The 24207-nt window shown below is 38.3% G+C and overlaps 1 protein-coding gene across 2 annotated transcripts in view; it reads right to left on the bottom strand.

Moving 5' to 3' along the window:
• Positions 1 to 24207, bottom strand: part of GMDS (GDP-mannose 4,6-dehydratase) — a 694924-nt gene that overhangs the window by 116855 nt on the left and 553862 nt on the right. The window contains exons 8-9 of one of the 2 annotated variants that reach the window (XM_058285167.2): positions 19575 to 19693; positions 3010 to 3287 (exon numbers count right to left, since the gene is read on the bottom strand). In XM_058285167.2, the coding sequence (XP_058141150.1) occupies positions 3269 to 3287; positions 19575 to 19693 (138 nt within the window). In that variant the 3' untranslated portion in view covers positions 3010 to 3268. Of the gene's footprint in view, positions 1 to 3009; positions 3288 to 19574; positions 19694 to 24207 lie in introns of those variants that run through there. The other variant, XM_058285166.2, reaches the window with a different exon arrangement.

Below are 24207 nucleotides of genomic sequence, written 5' to 3' on the forward strand. Positions count from 1 at the left end.
TCTTTCTCTCTCTGTCCCTCTTCCTCCTGGACAATGCACAGCACTCTCCTGGCCTGCAAACCTCCAAACCAGAAACCTCAGATAGCCTTTTGACCTTTCTCCATTGTTTTTATAAGAGAGTTAAGCCCTGCCACCCTACTCTGATGCCATCTGGCCAGAAGTCCTGATGGCAAAGTTTTGATAATGAATGCTAGTGATGGTGGCACAACATTTCGAATATAATTAACACTATTGAATTGTATAATTGTAGGGAGATAAAATGGGAAATTTTAGGTATATGTAGGTTATCAGAATAATAAATGAAAAGCCTATAGAACGTATAATACAATGAGTCATAATATAAACCATGGACTATAGATTATAACATTATCTCAGCAATTTTAACAAAAATATGACAGTAATGTAAAACTTTAACAATAGGGAAAACTGCGTGTGTAAGGGGATATATGGAAATTCTGTACTATCTATAAACCTACAACACCTGTAATAAAAAGAAAACAAAACATACACAGAGCACTGTTACCTAGTGTAGCAGTTTGGCATAGTTATGAATTCCAAAATTAGATATTGGATTATGTTTGTAAACTGGTCTGAACCTGGGCATGATTAAGTTATGATTAGGGCTTTGATTGGTCCATCAAATGATTGGGTCATTAGGGTGCTGAGTCCCCACCCCTTAGTGGGTGGGGAATCAAAGATAAAAGGCATGGCAAAGGACAGAGTTGAGGGTTTTTGATGTTGGGGTTTGATGCTGAAGCCTTAAGCTGAGCCCCTGGAAGTAAACTCACAGAGGAAAGAGAAGCCTGGAAGGAAGACAAGAAGACAGGAACCCAGGAAGAGAGGAACCCTGAGCCCAGGAAGAAGCAAGCCCTGGGAAGAGAGGAATGTTGAACCCAGAGAGAAGCACGACCTGGAAGGAAGGAACCCAGGAAGCCTGAACCCTCACAGCTGTTGGCAGCCATCTTGCTCCAACAAGTGAAAATAGACTTTGGTGAGTGAAGTAACTTATGCTTTATCGCCTGGTATCTGTAAGCTCCTACCTCAAGTAAATATCCTATAAAAACCAACCAATTTCTGGTATTTTGCATCAGCACCCCTTTGGCTGACTAATATACCTACCATACTCCATCTACCAATTTCAACATTTTTATACATTTCACATTTGCTATATCATTCTACCTACCTACCTACCTACCTACCTATCTACCTACCTACCTATCTTCTGTACATTTGAGAGTAGATTGTATGTATCATTCTCTTTGAAAACATAGTTCTTCCATGTACACCCTCACAGAATAAGGAGACATGTCTTTTTTTTTCTAAGGTTTATTTTTCATTTATTTCTTCTCCCCCTTCCCCCCCAGGTGTCTGCTCTCTGTGCTCATTTGCTGTGTGTTCTTTTGTGTCTACTTTTTATTCTTGTCAGTGGCACTGGGAATCTGTGTCTCTTTTTGTTGCATCGTCTTGCTGCATCAGCTCTCCATGTGCGGCGCCATTCCTGGGCAGGCTGCAGTTTTTTTTCACGCTGGGCGGCTCTCCTTACGGGGCGCACTCCTTGTGTGTGGGACTGCCCAACTCGGGGGATACCTCTGTGTGGCACAGCACTCCTTGCATGCATCAGCACTGCGCGTGGGCCAGCTCCACATGGGTCAGGAGGCCCTGGGTTTGAACCTTGGACCTCCCGTGTGGTAGGCAGACGCCCTAACCATTGGGCCAAATCCACTTCCAAGGACATGCTTTAGGTAACCGTTTTAAGTACGTTTATCAAGTTCAAGAAATTTAACATTGATATAAAGTTGGAAGTCTCAATTCTAATGTTTTCATATGGCCAAGTAATGTCTTTTTGAAACCTTTCTCCTCCATTATTAGATCCTGTCCACAATCATGCATTCCATTTAACAGGTGTCTCTGTTAAGTTTGAGAACCCTTGTTCTTGATATCATGGTGTCCTAAGTCTGATAAATGACCAGTCACATCCTGGAGAGGTCAGGCATTAGAAAGGATGAGATGCCTCACTAGATCTATAGCCTCCATGTAATTAAAATTAAACAAACTTGTTGTTCCCCCTGCAACTCCCTGTTTCTGTTAGGTATGTCTATTAAATTCCTCGTGGGCACACAGACATAAACCATCTTTTAATTCTTATTCAAGTTTTCAACTCCCAGCATTTTAGTAACAATAAGGAAAGATTATATTTAACTGAGTGTGATCTTCTTTCCTGTTTCCTTTCCTGTCTCCAAACATACACTCAGTTAACTAATCTTATTTATCCACATTTTATTTATCCCTTGTATTCACTGTTGAAAATGTCATTGTTAACCAATCACCCACTTCATTGGTAGTGAATACTTACATAGATTATTTACTTACTGATTTAGTTAAACTCATTTAATTCTCATACCATTTCTATGAGGTAAACACTTTCATTATCCCCACTTTACAGTTAGGAAAGTGAAGACACAGAGTTTGAAGAAGTCACCTTGGAAGCTGCAGAGCTGGGATTCAAACCTGGTGAGTGTGGCACTGGAACCTGTGCTCTTAACCACATTGGAAACAGGGCATGTGACTTAGGAATGGCATTGAATAAGTCATGAAACAAAGACATTAGGACAGCCTCCTTGGGAACAAGAGGGACACATTCTTGAGGTTCTATAAAAACATGTTTCCCCAAAATGTAATAAAACCAAGAGTTGCTGAAGTATAACACTCTCCTCAACTTCCTATGGTCTGCTCAGCTCATGGTGTATTTTCTTTGTTCATTTCTGCCTGGTGACTGACACTGTGAAGACACTGTTCCCAAGAAAGACTGGCTGCCCTGTCAAAAGTTCACCAGCTGCACGGGTGACTCTGGGCCCCGGGAACAGCCTTGGCCCTAGTGCATGGAATTGCCTGTGGCTCTCCGACTCTTCTTCCAGCTGAGATTGGTATGCTGATGCATGGGGCCCACAAAGATCCAGAGGAAGGAAAGAGAAAAAAAAATAAACAATAAAACATAAATTACAGAAAGCATTCACAAAGCCATCATGGTTTTATTATCTGGCTTGAGAAGGAATTTTATATTTTCGGTCACTAGGAAGAATGTGCATTGTAGCTCTGTATCCACGCTCAGCTGGCAGGACTCAGAAAGACCTGAAACAAGGGCTGGGCATGCAGGATGGTGCGGTTCTGCAGCCCTGGTGGAAAGAGCCACGGCATGCCATGCTGCCACGCAGAGGACTCGGTCAATGGCGCCAAGTAAGGTCTTTAACTCATCTGGAATATCAACACCTCAGCTCGATCTCTTTTTTCTGGAAGAATTTGAAAGAATGTTTTGATTCCACCAAAATTTTATATACACCAAAAGGCACTTTTAAATATACCACTAAAAGTTTAATTTGTGGTTTAGTATATCATTTTTTTTATTTTGTATTTTTTTTGTCTTTGTTTTTTTAATGTTACATTCAAAAAATATGAGGTCCCCATATACCCCCAACCCCCTAACCCCTCTCCTTCCCCCATAACAACAACCTCCTCCATCATCATGAGACATTCATTGCACTTGGTGAATACATCTCTGAGCACCGCTGCACCTCATGGTCAATGGTCCACACCATAGCCCACACTCTCCCCCAGGCCACCCAGTGGGCCATGGCAGGACATACAATGTCCGGTAACTGTCCCCGCAGCACCACCCAGGACAACTACAACCCCCAAAAACGTCCCCACATCAAATGGAGGCTGATAAAAACTTTCAAAATAGGTTATTGCCAAATATTTGAAATAGATTTCAGTGAAATTTACTGTATTTTTAACGGGGCCTTCTTCACTGAGAAGGAGAAGCAACCAAGGACAAGCTCTACTTCAGGAAGAGAGGAAAGCAGTGAGATATACTAGATATCTATTACTCAGTTTTGAAGGAAAGAAGATCATTTCCCAGTTGGTGATCCAGAGAACACTGTCACTTGTATATAATTTTAATATGAATTTTAAAAATTAAGTTTGGAAAATGCTAGCTTAAACCAAGTTAAATCATTTCTTTATTGTAGACTCTTGGACATGCTATGGTGGTTGGTGATTCTCCGAGAGGGGGTTATAATATGCAGTATTTTCTAATTGAACTTGACATGGAATGTTTTTTAGATATCTCCTAGAATAGAATCCCAGTTTGGGAAGACTGCTAGATAAAAAATAAGCATTTAGCCCATGGGACTACAGGAAGGAGGGTGACTTGGTGACTGAAAACATAACATTATCTCTAAGTTGGAAGAAATGATTAAGTTTCAAAACTTTTCAAAGGACAATCTTATTTGGGAATTCACTTGTAAGACTACCCCTAATTTTTAAAAACTTGTGCTTCAGGTGACTTACTACAAAAGCATATAAATTCATGATAGGAAATTTGAAAAATAGAGAAAAGTATAAAGTAGAAAACTAAAAGTCACTCATAATTCCATCGTGTATAAACTGCCATCATTAAATTATTGGTGTACTTCATTCTAATCTTTTGGAGGTATTTTAATGGAGTTTAGACTAAATAATAGACCTAAACTTGTATCCTTGTTTCTAACCTTGTATTACTTAATACTGTCGTAATCATATTTCATGCTATTTAAATTCTTCATAAGCATTATTTTTAATCACTGTGTAACAGTCTACCAAATATACTTAAAAGTTTCCTTGATGACAGACACTTAAGTTCCTTGTTTTCCATTCCTTTTTTCAAATCAGCTTTATCGAGGCATAGTTTAGAAACAATAAAATGAATACTAAATGCATAGTTTGTTGAGTTTTGAAAAATGTATGTACTCATGCAATCAACAGCACAATCAATATATAAAACATATCCACCACTCCAAAATGTTCTCCTGTGCCTTTCCCACTCACCCCACCCTCATTCCACAATCCCAGGCAACCACTGATCTCCTTTTAATCAGTATAAATTAGTCTCTCCTATAATATCATATATATAGAATCATATAGTATGCACTCTTCAGTGTCTGACTTCTTTTGCTAGTCATAGTGATTTTACAATTCATCCATGTCATTGAGTGTATCAGTAGTTGATTCCTTTTCATTGCTGAGAAATATTCCATTGTATGGCTATATCATATTTGTCTTTCCATTTATGGGTTGATTGGGCATTTGGGGGGATAATGCTTTATTAGGAATAAAGCTGCTATGTATATTAATGTACAAGTCTTTGGGTGGACACATATTTCCATTTTTCTTTGGTTAATATCTGGGAGTAGAATTGCTGGTCATATAGTAAGTGAAGAATTAATTTTATAAGAAAGTCAAAATGTTTTCCAAATTGGTTGTATCATTTTATTTTTATTTTTATTTATTTCCCCCCCACCCCCACCCCCAAGTTGTTGCTTTCTGTGTCCATTTGCTGTGTGTTCTTCTGTGTCCACTTATATTCTTGTCAGGGGCACTGGGAATCTGTGTTTCTTTTTGCTGCATCATCTTGCTGCATCAGCTCTCCGTGTGTGTGGCACCACTCCTGGGCAGGCTGCACTTTTTTCATGCTGGGTGGCTCTCCTTACGGGGCGCACTCCTTGCGTGTGGGGCTCCGCTATGTGGGGGACACCCCTGCATGTACTCCTTGTGTGCATCAGCACTGTGCATGGGCCGGCTCATCAAATCCTGGGTTTGAACACTTGACCTCCCATGTGGTAGGCAGATACACTATCCGTTGAGCCAAATTCGCTTCCCAGTTTGTATCATTTTAGAACTCCCATCAGTAATGTATGAAAGATCCAGTTACTCCACATCCTCTTAGACACTTGACATTGTCAAACTTTTAAACTTTAAGCATTCAAAAGGGAGTATAGAGCTATCACATTGTGAAATTAAGGTGCATTTCCCAGACTAATCATGTTGAGCATCTTTTCATGTGTGTACTGGCTACTTTTCTATTTTCTTGTGTGAAGTAGCTCCTCAAATATTTTGCCCATTTTTAATTGAGTTGTTTTCTTATGACTGAATTATAACAGCTCTTTATATATTCTAGATTCAAGTCCTTTTCAGATATACATACTATGCTTATTTTCTCCCAGCCTAAGGCTTGCCTTTTCATTTTCTTAATAGTCACTTTCAAAGAACAGATATTGTTGTCTTAAATTTAAAAATTCATTCATTTTTTTCTTTTATGATTCTTGCTTTTGGTGTCCTAAGAAATTCTTGTTTTCTTCCAAATAATGTATGGAATGTATAGATTCAATGCAAACACATACATACATAATATAAAACCCATAAAAAATTAATAAATAGGATTCTATTAAAATTTAAAGACTTTTACTATTTGAAAGGCATTATTAAGAAATTGAAAAGGCAAGCCATGGACTGGGAAAATATATTTGCAAAATATGTATCTGACAAAAAAATTATATTCAGAATATATAAAAGCTCTTATAACTCAATAATAAAAGAACAACCTGAGAAATCTTTATCTATCTTAAGGTCACAAAAACGTCCTGTTATGTTTTTATCAAGCAGTTTTTTCAGTTTTAGCTCTTACATTTTTCAAGTTAGTTTTTGTTTGGAGGTGAGATATATACTGAGGTTCACATTTCCCCCTGCATATAGCTATCCATTGTTCAAGCACCATTTGTTGAAAAGACTATCCTTTACCAATTGAATTACTTTGGCTGGTTCTAAAAATTCAATTGACCATATAAGTGTAGATCTCTGGGCTTTTTATTCTATTCCATTGATCTATAAGTCTATCCTTATGCTAATACAATGCTAAATAAACTTTAAAGAAGTCTTAAAATCAGTTAATAAATTATATCCAAACTTCCACTTTTTAAAAAATATTCCAGATCCTTTGCATTCCCTTATAAATGTTAGAATCAGTATGACAATTTCTACCCAAAAGAGCCTACTTATTTTGAGTAGGAGCTCACTGAATCTATAGATTAATTTAAGGAAAATAGACATCTTATCAACAATCCTCCAATTTGAGAACATGGTGTATCTCTCCAATTATTCAGGGATTTAAAAAAAATTTCCCACATCATTATCGTTCAGATTTTAGTGTACAAATAATTCACATATTTTGTTAAATTCATCCCTAAGTATTCGTGTTTTTCTGATTCTAACTGGTGCTTTTTAAAAATTTCAATTTCCAGTTTTTCCTAGGTAGCATATAAAATGCCATTGATTGACCTTATAGCCTGTGACACTTCTAAATTTACATGTTAGTTCTCATAGCTTTTTTGTATATTACTTAGGTTTTCTATACATTATCAAGCTATCTGTGAATAAAACCAGATATTCTTCTTCCTTTCATTTCTTTTACTTGTTTTATTATGGGTGAGGATCTCTAGGATAATGATGAAAAGGAAAAAGAGCAGACATCCTTGCCTTGACCTTGACTTTAGGAGAAAAGCATTTAGTCTGTCACCATTATTATATTAATTATAGGTTTTTCTTAGATACCATTTACTAGCTAGAGGAAGTTTCTGGGTTGCTGAAAATCTTTTTATTTTTTTGTCATAAATAAGTGTTAATTTTTTCAAATACTTTTTCTGAATCTTTTGAGAAAATAACATGGATTCTCTCTTTGGGTCTTTCAATATGGTGAATTACCATCATTTTCAAATGTTAAATCAATCTTCATTGTGATAAACCTCACTTGGTCAGCTTGTATAAACTTTATATATATTACTAGATTCAATCTGTTGATATCTTTGTTAGGGATTTTTTTTGTTTCTGTCCATATGAAATATTGGTCTGTACATTTCTTTTCCCTTGCTTTTGGTATCAGAAATATTGGCTCATAAAATGAGTTAGGAAATGTCCTCTCTCTATTTTTGGGAAAGTTGAGGAAAAGTTATTATTTTGAGGAAAGTTATTATTTTCTTCATAAATGCTGCATAGAATTCCACAGTGAAATTTAGTTTCTTTAATATATACAGAACTATTAAAATTTCTACTTTTTCTTGAGTCAGTTTTAACAAATTGTACCTTTTCTGAAGTTTCTCCAGTTCCTCTAATTTGACAAATGGGCAAAATGTTGTTCATCATATACCATTATTATTCTTTTAATGTCTGAAGGACCATACTGATTTCCCTCTTTTATTTCTTATATTTGTAATTTATGTCTTCTACTTTTTTCTGATCAGTCTGGAGAGAGCTTTAACCAGATTTTGATTTTCTCTACTGTTTTAATGTTTTCTCTTATTTGTTCCTTTTCCCTCTTTTACTCCTTTCTTTTGGATTGAGTACATGTTTTTAAGAATCCATTTTAACTACAGTGTTGGGTTATTGCTATTCTTCCTTTATTTTAACAGTTCTAGAGTTTACAGTATGTACTTTTAAAAACTGCAATAATTGTTTTTATTTTACTTTTAATTTGTAAATATATTTTTTTTATTTTTAAAAGTATACTTAGATTACACAAAATGTTATACCAAAATTAAAAAAAAAAAGGGATTCCCATATGCCCCACTCCCCATACTTCCCACATTAACAACTTCTTTCATTAGTGTGGTACATTCATTGCAATGGATGAACACATTCATTGCAGTGGATGAACACACAATCCACTAAGCATGGATTATAGTTTACCTTGTAGTTTACACTCTCTCCCACTCGATTCTGTAGGTTATGGCAGGATATCAAATGGCATGTATCTGTTGTTGCAATGTCACTCAGGAAAATTCCAAGTCCAGAAAATGCCCCCATATTACACTTCTTTTTCCCTCTCCCTTCCTTCAGTACTTCCAGTGTCCACTGTCTCCGCATCAATAATATAAGTTCTTCCATTGCTAGAATTGCATTAAGTCAATAGGAGAATGACAGTAAGTCCACTCTACTCCATAGTTCATTTTCCAATCCTGAGGATTCTGGGATGGTGATGCCCACTCTACCTCTAATTGAGAAGGGACTTCAGTCCCATATGGCTGAAGGATGGGAATCTCTTGCTTGCAGTTGTAGACTCTCTTGGTTCCTTGGTTTTGTGGTTGCCCATCCTCACCTCCTTGTTAATTGTCCTGGGTGAGGACAATGACTAGAGAGTAGGTGTTCCAACTCCACTGAGACTCAGGGCCCAGCAGTTTGCACATGGACAGTCTGAAGATTCAAGTCTCTTAGATGTACCCCTACCAACTCCAGTACCAACTATAGGTTCAAATAGAAGGGACAGAAGAGGCATGTGTAGAGAAGTCACAACTGAGTTTAACTCTGTCAAACTCGGGAGCACAAACTCCAAAGTAGGGCCCTCTGGCAAGGCATCAAACTCCAGAGCTATGTACCATGACGATAGGACCTGGGTGTCTTCAGAGCCCTCAGGAGCCCCAACTATTTGGGGTAGTATCTACTTTGGCAGTCTATGAGATCCTGCTGAGACATACATGAGCGTTACCTTTGGGATGACCTTCCGACTTACGTTGAACTCTCAAGCATATAAACTCATTTGTCTTTAGTTTTTCCCCCTTTTATTCAAGATCTTTTTCCAGTTGTATTGCTAGTTGATATTTGGTAGTAATCCCTCAGTACCAGGGAGGGTCAACCCTTGGAGTCATGTCCCACAGTGGGGGAAGGTAAAAGTACAGTATGTAATTTTAATTATCACAGTCTATCTTGAAATGATTTAAACAAATTCTAACTTAATGTAAGAGCCTTAACAAAAATATAATAGTGGGAAGTGGTTGTGGCTCAACTGATAGAGCATCCACCTGTCATATGGAGGGTCCAGGGTTCTATACCCAGGGCCTTCTGACCTGTGTGGTGAGCTGGCCCACATGCAGTGCTGCTGTGTGCAAGGAGCGCTGTGCCACGCAGGGTTGTCCCCCACATAGGGGAGCCCCACGCGCATGAATGCACCCCACAAGGAGAGCCACCCAGTGCAAAAAAAGCGCAGTCTGCCCAGGAGTGGCGCTGAACACATGGAGAGCTGATGCAGCAAGGTGACACAACAACAAAAAAAATGACAGTTTCCCAGTGCCACATGACAAGAATGCAAGCAGACACAGAAGAACACACAGCAAATGGACACAGAGAGCAGACAACAGGGGGGAAGGGGAAAGAAAAATAAATATTTAAAAAAAAATATATATAGTACTTACATGCTTCCATTTACCCCATTCTTTGTGTTATTGTTGTCATTTGATTTATTTATTCATATAAAAATACCCCAATATATTGATATTATTCTTGCTTTAATTTTCTTTGAAGGAAATTAAAAATGAAGAAAAATTATATTTCTTTCAATATTTACTATTTGTCTTGCTTTCATTCTTTTGTATAGATCTAAGTTTCTAATTGCTATCATTTTCCTTCTGTCTGAATGTTGGCTAGCAATGAATTCCCTTGGCTTTTTTCCTGTTCCCAAAAGTCTTAAATTTACCTCCATTTTTGAAATATTTTAGTTGGGTATAGAATTCTAGCTTGTAGGTTTCTTTAAGCAATTTAAATATGTGACTCCATTGTCTTCTCCTTTGCATAGTTTCTGATAAGAAAATTTATATTTGTTCCTCTGGACATAATTTCTTTTCTTCTCTCTTCATCTTCTTCTTCTTCTCCTCCTCCCTCTCCCTCTCTCTTCTTTCTTTCTTCTCTGGCTAGTTCTATTGTTTACTACACAAGTTGTAGGTTTACAGAAAAATCATGCATTAAATACAGACAGTTCCCAAATATCATCCTATTATTAACACCTTGTATTAGTGTAGTGCATTTTTTACAAATCATGAAAGAACATTTTTATAATTGTACAATTACCTATAGTCTATCATTTACAATAGAACTCACCATGCTATACAGTTGTTTTTAAATTTTTATTCTAGTAACATATGTAACCTAAAATTTCTCTTTTAATCACCTTCATATCTATAATTTAATACTGTTAATTATGTTCACAATGTTGTGCTATCATTACCTTCATTCATTACAAAAACATTACAATCAACCCAAACAGAAACTCTGCACAATTTAAGCATTAACTTCTTATTCTCTAGCCCACTGGTAACCTATACTCTAGATTCTGACTCCATGAGTTTGATTATTCTAATTAATTCTTACTAAAGGACATACAGTATGTGTCCTTTTGTGTCTTGCTTATTTCACTCATGATATCTTCAAGTTTCATCCATGTTGTCACGTGTTATCAAAAATTCACTCCTTTTTACAGTGGAATAATACTCCATTATGTATGTGTGTGTATACATATGCACACAATATTTTATTTAGTCATTCATCAGCTGATGGACACTCGGGTTGCTTCCATTTTTTGGCAATTATGAATAATGCTGATATGAACATTGTAGTGCAAATATCTGTTTGAATCCCTGCTTTCACATTTTTGGATAAATACTTAGAAGTGGGATTGCTGAGTTATAATGGTAATTCTGTACTTGAGTTTCTGAGGAACTGAAAAACTATCTTCCTCAGCAGCTGCACCATTTCACATACACTAACTGTGAATGAATGTACCAATTTCTCCACATTCTCTCCAACTTTTAATTTGCCATTAAAAATATATTAATAGCAGCCATTCTAATGGGTGTGAAATCATATCTCATTGCGGTTTTGATTTGCATTTCCCTAATATCTAGTGATGTTGAGCAACTTTTCATGTGCTTTTTGGCTATTTGTATATCTTCTCTGGAGAAACATCTATTGAAGTCTTTGTCCCATTTTTTAAAGGGTTATTTGTCTTTTTATTGTGGAATTTAGGATTTTTTTGTATATTCTGGTTATTAAACCTAACAAATATATGATTTCCAAATATTTTCTCCCATTGAATAGGATGTATTTTTACTGTCATGATAACATCCTCTGATCAACAAAAGATTTTTTCCCCCCACCCCATTTACTTATTTGTTAACCCCCCCAACCCCATTGTCTGCTCTCTGTGTCCATTTGCTGTGTGTTCTTCTGTGTCTGCTTGTAGTAATCATTCGGTAGCTCTGGGAACCGATCCAGGGACCTTCCAGAGTGGGAGAGAGGTGATAATTATCTTGTCCCACCTCAGCTCCCTGATCTGCTGTGTCTCTTATTGTCCATCCTCTGTGTCTCTTCTTGTTGCATCATCTCGCTGTGCCAGCTCTCCATGTGGGCCAGCACTCCAACGCAGGGCACACTCCTGTGTGAGGCAACACTCCTGAGTGGGGCAGTACTCTCTGAAGGCCAGCACTCTGTGTGGGCCAGCTCACCACACGGGCCAGCTTGTCTTCACCAGGAGGCCCTGGGTGTTGAACCCTGGACCTCCTATGTGGTAGATGGGAGCCCAACTGCTTGAGCCACATCTGTTTCCCCACAAAAGCTTTTAATTTTGATGAGGTCCCATTGATCTATTTTTTCTTTCGTTGCTCATATTTTGGGGGGTAAAACTGAAGAAACCATTGCCCAACACAAGGTCCTGAGGATGCTTTCCTACAGTTTCTTCTAAGGAGTTTCATGGTTCTTCTTCCTATATTTAGGTTTATGGCCCATTTTGAGTTGATTTTTGTATATGGTATGAGGTGAGAGTTCACTTTCATTTTTTGCACATGGACATTCAGTTTTCTTAGCACTATTTGTTGAAGGGGCTATTCTTTCCCAATTGCATGTTCTTGGCACCCTGTCAAAAATCAATTGGCCATAAATGTGAAGACTGATTTCTGAGCTCTCAATTCAATTCCATTGGTCAATATGTCTATCCTTGTGCCAGCACCATGCTGGTTTTTTTCTGTTTTTTTTTTAAAAAAGATTTATTTATTTATTTCTCTCCCCTCCCCCCCACCCCAGTTGTCTGTTCTCTGTGTCTATTTGCTGCGTTGTCTTTGTCCGCTTCTGTTGTTGTCAGTGGCACGGGAATCTGTGTTTCTCTGTTGCGTCATCTTGTTGTGTCAGCTCTCCATGTATATGGCGCCATTCTTGGGCAGGCTGCACTTTCTTTCGTGCTGGGTGGCTCTCCTTATGGGGCGCACTCCTTGCGCGTGGGGCTCCCCTACACGAGGGACACCCCTGCGTGGCAGGGCACTCCTTGCGTGCATCAGTACTGTGCATGGGTCAAGGAGGCCCAGGTTTGAACCACGGACCTCCCATGTGGTAGACGGATGCCCTAACCTCTGGGCTAAGTCCACTGCCCCCATGCTGTTTTGATTATTGAGGCTTTTAAATAAATGTTAAGATTAGGAAGTGAGTCCTCCAACTTTATTCTTTTTTCAAGATGGTTTTGGCTATATGGGGCCGCTTAACCTTCCATAGAAATTTGATGACTGACTTTTCCATTTCTGCACAGAAGGCTTTTGGAATGCTGACTGAGATTACCTTGAATCTGTAAATTGCTTTGTGTAGAAATGACATCTTAATATATATTCTTCTAATCTGTGAACATAGAATGCCCTTCCATTTATCTAGATCTTTTAAAATTTATTTTAGCATTGTCTTGTAGCTTTCTGTATTTAACTCCTTCCTTTATGTCCTTGGTTAGGTTTATTCCTAGATATTTCCTTATTTCAGTTGCTATTATAAATAGAGCTCTCTCTCGGCTTTTATAAAGGGTATTTATTTGGGGTAGAAGCTTATATTTACCAGGCTATAAAGCTTAAGCTATTTCTTTCACCAAAGAGATTTTTTTCTTGATATCTTCTGATTGATTTTAGGTGACCCTGTATTGCTCCACTTTACTGAGTGCATTTATTAGCTCTAGGAGCTTTGTTGTGGATTTTTTTTCAGGATATTCTGTATATATGATCATATCATCTGCAAATAGGAAAGTTTTACTTCTTCCTTTCCAATTTAGTTGACTTTTCTTTCTTTCTCTTTCCTAATTGCTCTGGCAAGAACTTCCAGTACAATGTTGAATAACAGTGGTAACAATGGAAATCCTTGTCTTGCTCCTGATCTTAGTTAGAGGCAAAGCTTTCAGTCAAGCAGGATGTTAGCTGTGGGTTTATCAGAGATACCCTTCACTATGCTGAGGAAGTTTCCTTCTATCCCTAGTGTTTTAAGTGTTCTTATCGAGAAGTGGTACTAGATTTTGTCAAATGCCTTTTCCTCATCAATTGAGATGATCATGTTGTTTTATCCTTCATTCTCTTAATGTGATGTGTTACATTTATTGATTTTCTTATGTTGAACCACTTTGCATATCTGGTATGAATCCCACTTGATTATGATTTATAATTCTTGGTGTGGTGTTGGATTCTGTTTGCTAGTATTTTGTTGAGGATGTTTGTACCCATTTTCATAAGGGCTATGGGTATATAGTTTTCTTTTCCTGTGGTATCTTATCTGGGTTTTGTAGTAGCATTAATTGTTGAGCAGAAAAGGTGTTAATTTCTTGGGCCATTTGGTAAGATTCACCTGTGAAGCCATCTGGTCCTAGGCTTTGCTTTGTTAGGAGTTTTTTGGTTAGATTCAATCTCATTACTAGGTATTGGTTTCTTGAGATCTACTACTTCTTCTTGAGTCACTGCAGGTAGTTTGTATGTTTCTAGGAGTTTGTTCATTTCATCTAGACTGCCCAATTTGTTGATGTACATGTTCATAATATCCTCTTATGGTCTTTTTTTTTTTCTGTTGGGTCAGTAGTAATGTCCCCGTTTTCATTTCTGATTTTAGTTATACGTGTTTTTGTTTTTGTTTTTTTTCTTCTTTCTTTGTCAGTCTAGCTAAAGGTTTGTCAATTCTACTGACCTTTTCAAAGAACCAACTTTTGGTTTTGTTGATTCTTTTGTTTTCATTCCCTCTCTTCCTCCCTCTCCCTCTCTCCCTCCCTCCCTCCTTTCCTTATCTCATTTATCTCTGCTCTAGTCTTTGTTATTTCTTTCTTTCTGTTTAGTTTCTTTTTAGTTTGTTTTTCCTTCTCTAGATCCTCTAGTTTTGAGGTAAGGTCTCAGCATTGAGATCTTTCTTCTTTTTTAAAAAAGCATATGCAAGAATATTAAAATATTACTGTTAACTGTAGTTTATAGTTTACATTGGGTATATTTCCCCCATATATCTCATTATTAACAACTTTTAATAGTATCATACATTTGTTATAATTCATGAAAGAACATTCTTATGTTTGTATTATTAACCACAGTCCATCATCAACAACAGGGATCACTGTATTATACAGTCCTATGTTTTGTCTTCTAACTATCCTTCTAGTAATATACACAATGCCAAACTTCCCCTTTCAAACCACATTCACAAACATAATTAGCAGTTAATTACACTCATGCTAATGTGCTACCATCACCACTATCCATTTCCAAACATTTACAATCAGCCTAAATAGAAACTGTGTACAAATTAAGCATCAGCTCCCTATTCTCTATCCCCATTCTATCCCTTGATAACCTATATTCTAGATTCTAACTCATATGAGTTTACTTATTGTAATTAGTTCCTATAAGTGAGATCATACAATATTTGTCATTTTGTATTTGGATTATTTCAGTCAACATAATGTCAAGGGTATTTCATACCACTGCCTTTTTTTGCCTCCAGGGATTCTAATGAGAAATCAGCACTGAGACTTATTGAGAATCATTTGTACATAACTTGTTGCTTTTCTCTTGCAGCTTTCAGAACTTTCTCCTTTTCATTGGGCAATTTGATTACAGTGGGTCTGGGAATGACTTTCTTTGATTTTGTGCTGATCTTGGTTTGATGGGCTTCTTGAATGTGCATAATTATATCTTTCATTAAATTTGGGAAGTTTTCTGCCATTATTTCTTTGAATATTCCTTCTGCTCCTCTCTTTCTTCCCTTTTTTGGACTCCCATAATGCATATATTGGTAAGCTTGATGGTGTTCCACAGGTCTCAGGCTCTGTTCATTCTTTTTCTTTCTTTTATCTTTCTGCTCCTTTGCCAGAATAATTTTCATTGTCTTTGCTTTGAGTTCACAGATTCTTCTATTACCTTCAATCTGCTGTTGAAATCGTCTAGTGAATTTTCATTTCAGTTACTGTGTTCTTAAACTCCAGTATTTCTCTGGAGAGATTTCTATATTGTTCATTCCTTGTTTCCCTGATATCCTTTAGTTCTCCATGTTTTTCTTTATCTCTTTGAGCATACTGAGAATCATATTTTGAAGTCTCTGGTAAGTTCAAAGTCTGGTCCTCTTAGTTGATGGATTCTGGATTTTTATCTTTTCCTCTGCATGGACCATGATTTCCTCTTTCTTTCTTTGTCCTGTAATCCCCAGGAATTCTCCATTTACAGTCCATAGGAGTTTGACTGAATGAACCCTTTTCTCCCTTTAAACAGAACTGCTCCCCTTCTTGGATGTTCTTTCCAGTGACTTAATGCAGCCACCTCAACTTAACAGTTTCTCACACTGCCCTAGTTGTCTGCAAGCCAATTTTCTGTCCTCAGGACACTCTCTGGGAAGGTGAGCCTGAGACAAGTTGCCTGAGTCAGTCTCTAGGACTTCCACCTGATAAAGAGGCACTGATATACAGGTACCCCAGTATGCACATAGGGGCCACTGTGCTCCCTCTGGAACAGGGCCAGGGACCCACAATGGAAATGCAAGCTGGCTCTACTCTGGGTTGTAGAGGGACTGGGGGTAAGAGCCAGAACAAGCAAACAACGATTAATTTTTGAAGCTGCATTGTAAAAAATTCAGCACTAGCCTGGTTAATGCAGTCCTTAAATATTTTCTTTAGTTTTGAGGAAGGTTATAATCTTTAAGAGTCCTCTGCAGCCTTTGCCTCAGGGTGGTTGGAACAAAGGCTGCCCTCAGAGCTGGATGCTAGTTATCTGAAGTAGCTGATCAAAGGAAGAGATCTGGGATCAGACCACACATCCAGAGAAGTGGAAGACTAGTTCCTTCTATCCCAGAATGGCATCAGCAAGCTGAGCCAGGAGTTGTAGCTCCAGTTCCCATAGCTGCCAGCCACAAGGCTGGGGAGGAAGGATGACAGCTGCTGCAGAGAAACTCACAATTCCAATTACCAGCTTCTTCCTCCTGCCCTCCCTGGATGTTGCATAGTATTCCCCTAGACTCTGGAGTTTCAAAGTGGTTGATTGAGAAGTTCCTATCAGTTCGATAGTTGTTTTGGTGAAAGGACTCAATTCCTAGAGCTTCCTACTGCACCTTCTTCCCAGAATTCTCTCTGTCTGCTTTTAAGATTTGCTCTTTAGCATTTATTTTCAGTAATTTGATGATGATGTGTCCTGGTGTGATTTTCTTTGTGTTTTTCCTGTTATCCTGCTTGGGGTTTATTAAACCTCTTGGATCTGTGATTTTGTCATTTTTATCAACTTGGGAAAAAAATCTGCTTTTATTTCTTTTTCTGTGTCCCATTCTCCCCTACTTTTTTCCCTTCTGGGGCTCTAATTACTTATGAGATTGTTTGATATTGCCCCGAGGTTACTGAGGTTCTGTTCTTTTTTTATCCCAACCCCCTGTCTTTTTCTTTTTTGTACTTCATCTATGATCATTATATCAACACGTTCACTGGTCTTTTCTCCTGCAGTAGCTGATCTACTCTCAATTCTATCAGTGATCTTTTCATTTCAGATAACTAATGTTTCATCTAAAAGTTCCATCTGGTTCTTTTCTTGTATTTCTCCCTTTTTCTACAATATTCAGAATTTTAAAATACTTGAATATAGTTATAATGGCTATTTTAAGATCCTTGCCTGCTCATTCCATCATCTTTATTATATCTTGCTCCATTTTTACAGATTGATTTTTCCTCTGGTTATCACTAACATTTTCCTGCTTCTTGACATGCCTACTAATTTTTGTTTGAATGCTAAACATGATGCATTTTATCTTGTTTATAGCCTAGTGTTTTTATATTCTTTTGAAGTATACTGGGCTTTGTTATGGTAGGCAGGTAAGTGTCCAGTTTGATCCTTTTGAGGCTGGTATTTAAACTCTGTTAGCCTGAGTCTAGAATAGCCTTCACTAGGGATTATCCCCATTACGAAGCCTGAACCTTCTAGAATCTGTACTGAATTCTCTGAGTGATCACCAAGGCCTCTCCATTATGACTGGCTGAAACTCAAATGCCTCTGGTTTTGGGTGAGCTCTAAGATACAATTCAGTAACCAGCTACAAGGTGACCCCGAGCTTCTGGAGTTTCTCCTTACATACGGACATATTATTATTCAGCAAATTCAAGGGTGCTGGAGCTCTTTTTTTTCACAGATCCACCTTTCTAGAACTTGTCTCACAAAGTCCAGGTTCCTCAGATTCTCTTCTCTGATCCCTGCATCTTCAATGCAGTAAGACTGTTGTTCTATACTTGGGTTTCCCTTTCCAAGTTCCACAGTCCATAATGTGCCTCCAGGAAGAAACTGAGCATGCTTCAGTAATTCCCTCCTCTGTTTTCTTTTCATGAGGGATCACGGTCTTAAAATGCCTGTTTTCCAATGTCTAAAACAACTGCTCCACACATTTTGCCTAGTTGTTTAAGTAGAAGGTTAAATCTTGTATCTGTTCCTCCATCATGGCTAAAAGCGGAAGTCCTTTCTTATGTTTAAAAATGAGGCGGCGGACTTGGCCCAGTGGTTAGGGCGTCCGTCTACCACATGGGAGGTCTGCAGTTCAAACCCGGGGCCTCCTTGACCCACGTGCAGCTGGCCCGTGAGCAGCGGTAATGCGCGCAAGGAGAGCCCAGCCACGCAGGGGTGTCCCCCATGTAGGGGAGCCCAACGCGCAAGGAGTGCGCCCTGTAAGGAGAGTCACCCAGCGTGAAAGAAAGTGTAGCCTGCCTAAGAATGGCGCCGCCCACACAGAGCTGACACAACAAGATGACACAACTAAAAGAAACACAGATTCCCATGCCACAGACAACAACAGAAGTGGACAAAGAAGATGCGGCAAATAGACACAGAAAACAGACAACCGGGGTGGGGGTAGGGGTAGGGGTAGGGGAGAGAAATAAACAAACAAATAAATAAATCTTAAAAAAAAAGTCAATTTGAAGAGTTTAAAAAAAATTAAACATCAATTTATAATGAAGGATTTCCCATAAATCTTTTAAATTTACAATAAAAATCTGACCTCAAATTTTATATAATGTAATGAATAAATGTAGTACTTAATCAAAAGCTGGATCATTTTGGTATAAAGTATAGTCATGGTGCAACCAGCAAAAGCCAAATGGGAACTGAGGATTAGATGGTGGTAATTTGTCAATACAAGTTTCCTGATTTTGATGGTTGTATTATGGTTATGTAGGAAAATGTCATTGTTTATACGAAATGCATGCAAAAATATTCAGGGTGATGGAGTATCAGATTGGCAGGCGATTTATTCTCATTGGTTCAGGAAAAAGAAAGTTATTTGTAAAGTATTTAAAAAGTTTTCTCTAAGTTTTTTCATGGTTTAAAACTTTTAAAATAAAAGTAAAAGTATTTTAAAAGACTGGCAATGTTATCATCTTGAGCTCAAAATTTCAATGGTAAGAATAAAATCAGCCACAGTAAAATCACAGCGAAAAGCTGGGTTTAGATGGTAACACATAAAATAACTGGCGTTGCGTGCACTAAAGAGCAAAGTCCCCATTCCATACTGAAATGCCTGTATTGCTTTATAAGAGTGTGAAAGGGAAAAAGTAAGAGAAAATCAAAAGGCAGGTTAGTAAGCACATGATCAAAACTGTTGGCATGTGTCTGATGAATAACTATAAATCAGCTGTCAGTTATACTTACACAATGGTTTTCCCAATGTGCAAGAACGATTTCTCTACAAATTCCCGGACACTATGGACTTCCCCAGTCGCTATGACAAAGTCCTCTGGCTCATCATTCTGCAACATCAGCCACATTGCCTAGAGAGAGAGACAGAGAGAGAAGAATGCAAGTTAAAGGGGCACTAAGTAGCTCCTCTGGAAAGACAATGTTATCAGATGCACATAACTGGATATAAATACATACAGCTCAAAAACAAGCATGACTTTAATGCTACACTCTACTACAGCAGCAGTTCTCTGACTTTAGTGATGAATCAAAATCATGTGGGGAGCTTCTTAGATTCCTGGGCTCAGCCACAGAGGTTCTGATTCTGTAGGCAGAGACAACACGTCATAGAAGTTTTACTTTTAATATCTCATGCGATTCTAATGCAGGAGGTGCTTTGACCACAATTTAAAGGGAAATCACATTGTGGAGTGTCTGCAGGGAATAATTTATTTTATACTATATTTAAGAAGAGTTTGACGGCGTTGAGTAATTTTTCTTTATATCATAGATAGAAGGCAAAGAAAAATAAATTGATTTTTTGTTGGTTCTCAAAAGCAGAAACTAATTTCTTAAAAATAAAGTTGAGGGAAGAGGATTTTGCTCAACTGATAGAGCATCTGCCTGCCACATGGGAGGTCCAGGGTTCAAACCCAGGGTCTCCTGACCCATGTGGTGAGCTGGCCCACGCACAGTGCTGATGCGCGCAAGGAGTGCCCTGCCACACAGGGGTGTCTCCCGCGTAGGGGAGCCCCACGTGCAAGGAGTGCACCCTGCAAGGAGAGCTGCCCTGCATGAAAAACGTGCAGCCTGCCCAAGAATGGCACTGCACACACGGAGGGCTGATGCAGCCAGATGATGCAACCAAAAGAGACACAGATTCCTGGTGCCGCTGACAAGAATACAAGTGGACACAGAAGAACACAGCGAATGGACACAGAGAGCAGACAACTAGGGGGGTGGGGAAGGTGAGAGAAATTTAAAAAAAAAGATAAAAAAAAAAGTTGAAAAATTTCTAATCTAGTGACATCAAAAAGCAAAAAAACCAAGATCATTAATGGGGAGGGGGAACTCAATCATATAATGAATAGTACTATTACTTTCAAAAAGTTGTCTGAGAGGCAATAAAAATGTTTGCATCAGAGTTATTTCATAAGGCAGTATTTCAAGGATTTCAACTTTCATATCCTGATTAAAATTGATACATCATACAGTTACACTTTCTCAATAGAAAGGAAAAGACTACTTGGGAAAAATGCAACTGTATATTCTAAGACACAAACTGATAGTGAATGTCACAGCTAGGTCCAATTCAGAACAGTTTTTTTTCACTAGTCCATAAGTCTGCTTGGAATTGCGTGTTAATTATAAAGGTTTTTTTTACACAGATAAGAGATATGGATTTTTAAAATGCTAAGTGTGGGCAGAAACACATCTCTATAAATATGGTGCAATCACTCTTTTTTCCATCACTCTCACCCATTTTTCAAAATAAAATAGGTAAACATAACAGGCACTTCATTCTAACACAACCCCCAATATAGGTGCATTGCACTCTTCTCAGAACATGTAAAGAGAACGATTTTGTTTGCAGTCACTTTAGCTGATATTAGATCAGCTAAAAAACAGGATGCTGGAATCACTGGCACAGCCTATTTTCTCTCAGAAAATGCCACTGAAAAAGCTTGATTCCTCTTTAGTCATTTAAATTTGTGACAGCCTTCTAAAAAAATAAAATTTTAGGTATATATTTCCTTTTTAATTGTTGTTATTATTATTTTTTAGGTACCAGGTGGGGCTGGGACCTCTTTTGTGGGAAGCTGGCACTCAACCACTGAGCTAACCAGCTCCCCTGAGTTGGTTTGCTTGTTTGTTTATTATTTTGATTTTTAGGAGGTACGAGGGTCAATCCAGGACCTCATAAGTGGGAAGCAAGTGCTCAACCACTTGAGGTACATCCGCTCCTAATTATTTCTTGGTACATACTATTTATGTACTTTTGGTCTTTTACAAGATTGTTTAAAATAGTATTTTCTGTCTATGGAAGATAGTTTCAGGTCAGTGATAGACTGTTCAGGAACTGACTGAGGAAACAGTCTAGCCTCGGGGACAGTTTCGTTCATATCAATGAACTATCTGCAGTTTCATTTCATTTAATGAGATTATGGTTGATGAATGCAGTCACTGAACATTTCAAATTTTATACTAATTATGTTAATAATAACAATAAAGCGTGATCAGTTTTTAAAAGGGACCAATTACAAGACATCCTCTTTCTTGGGAGAATCCCAGGCAGCTCAGGGTGTGCAACAAACAGCTCTTAGCGCGCTGAGCCCAGGCCTGGGTGGGTGTGAGGGAAGACACGCCCTTTAAACGGAGGTTCCCTCGGCCTGCATGCCCTGCCCCTCTTCTGTCCTCCTCTGCCGACCGAGCCTTCAGATTCGGGACAGGGTCCCCAGGTCCGTACCTGGGAGCAGTCCTGTTACCTCTCCAGGGGCGGCCAACGGCGCACAGCCCAGCTGCCTGGCCCTGGGTCTGCACCTGCCCGTGACCATGGTCTGCCACCCTTCCCCAAGCAAGCCAAACTTTTCATCTCAGCGTGCACACACCACACCCCCAGCACCCTACACACCTGCACACACATGCACCCATGCACATGCACATGCACACAACCTACTTGTGTTAGCTTTCGTCAAAATACTTTAATAGATATTAGGAAAAATTTAAATTAAGCCTCTGGCTAGAATTTCTATTTGAACATTTTTTTCCCCTGAGGAATTAGATGTAAATGCAGGGTAAATACATTTAAATGTGTTTTACTCAAATTTCCATTCTAAAAATAACATTTCAAGTAGAGCTTTCAGGACCTCTAGGCTTATTTTATTTCTTTTGAAACACTTTGTTGTGCCAAAATGGTCTAAAAATCAGATTATTAGTCATGTGAAAGAAAGTGAGGGTTGCTAAAAATAAAAGGAGAAAATATGATTACTGGTTAATGGAGGATTACATTAGACACTGGGCACCAGTTCCCCGGGGCTTGTTTTGTTACCAACAGGAACCTGGGGGTCAGTGGGAGCTTCTCACTTTGACTACAATGAGTGCCAAGAATCTGTTCTTTTCTTTTCCATCAGACTATCTGTGGCCTTTGACCTATCAATTTCTAGGCATTTCCTTTAAAGTTCATATTGTACCAGACTCCAGTCTGGGAATGGGAAAGGAAAGGATATACAACTCCAGATTTATTTGTTATTACTGAATAGTTTACTGGTTTTAACAGAGGGAAAAGGCTTTGTTTAAATTTCCACTGAGCATAATTAATGGTTATTGAATGGTCAATGAAGAACAGGTGACACTCTGAATTAGAAGATAACGATGGTGTGTTCTGGTGTGATAATGGGTTAGTAAGCTGCCACGGTGCATCCCATCGTAATGCCAGGCCATGTCCAGGGCACAAAGGTCCCTGTGTGAGAAGGACTTGGCTATTCACTGCCTTACACAGCTGCACAAGTTGATCTGGTCCATTTATTTTCTGATGGATGGCACAACTGAGGCAAAAGTTCACCAATTCTCACCTTCCTGTTCACATGCTGAACCACATGACCCATGACATAACCAGACTGCAATCTGTGATAAAATCACACCCAGCTTTGGCTTTTGACTCCAGAAACAATTCTGAAGTCAATCCTTTCTCTTTGTCTCTCATGGATTGAAGAAGAAAAAGATAGTCTTCCCACATTCTTTTAGTACCCTTGAAGAACATGATTCTATTACACATTTCTTCAGATGTGTATTTACTTACAATCCTTTCTTGATCATGATGAGCAAATGAAAAAAATCTTTCTTTTTATCCATCTCAAATGGATGGATAAAAGGGAGGAAAGAAAATCAGTTAAGGAATGTATCAAGGCTTCAGGTTCTTTAACATAAAATTGCTCCTTTATGGCAAATCAACAGTGCCGTTTTCAACTCATCTCTCACATTCATTTGTTTTTTGAGGTACATAAGTTTAAGGAATATGACTCCACGCCATTTAAATTTAAAGGTCAGGTATAGATGGGTATATTTGTTAAATTTGGATAGGTGTTCCCTTGTAACTATATAATTAACTTATCCATTCTACCAACCTAAGTTACAGAAATCAAAATGAAACTTTAATGTTTCTCAAATAAAAATACCACTTTCCCACAATGAATATTCAGTCATTCAAATTATGAATGCGGAAATGGAGCAGGAAGGCTAGCAGAGGGCCATTGCTCTTTCCTTGCTAAGTTGCTGGTGCTGGTGGTTGTTCACAGCTGGACCACTGAAGGAGAACACCCAAAGTATATCACCACAGCCGACTAACTACACCTGATTCCATGCATGCCTCTTGGGGTGTGATGTGTGTTTGTCTTAAAAATCTGGATTCTACAATTGCTTCCACCTAGCCATTAACCTCCAGTTCAGTATCCAAGCCACAAACACTTATTAACTGAGCTGTCCATCCATGAATAACAAGATTTGTTAATCAAGGTTATGTTTAACTATGTTTATTTGACTGCTGCCTTTTAAGCCTTGTGCTTCTGTGCTTTATATGCTTCTGTCACAAAAATAATCTTAAAACAGG

Source organism: Dasypus novemcinctus, chromosome 22 (genome assembly GCF_030445035.2).
Source record: "Dasypus novemcinctus isolate mDasNov1 chromosome 22, mDasNov1.1.hap2, whole genome shotgun sequence".
Lineage (NCBI taxonomy): Eukaryota > Metazoa > Chordata > Mammalia > Cingulata > Dasypodidae > Dasypus > Dasypus novemcinctus.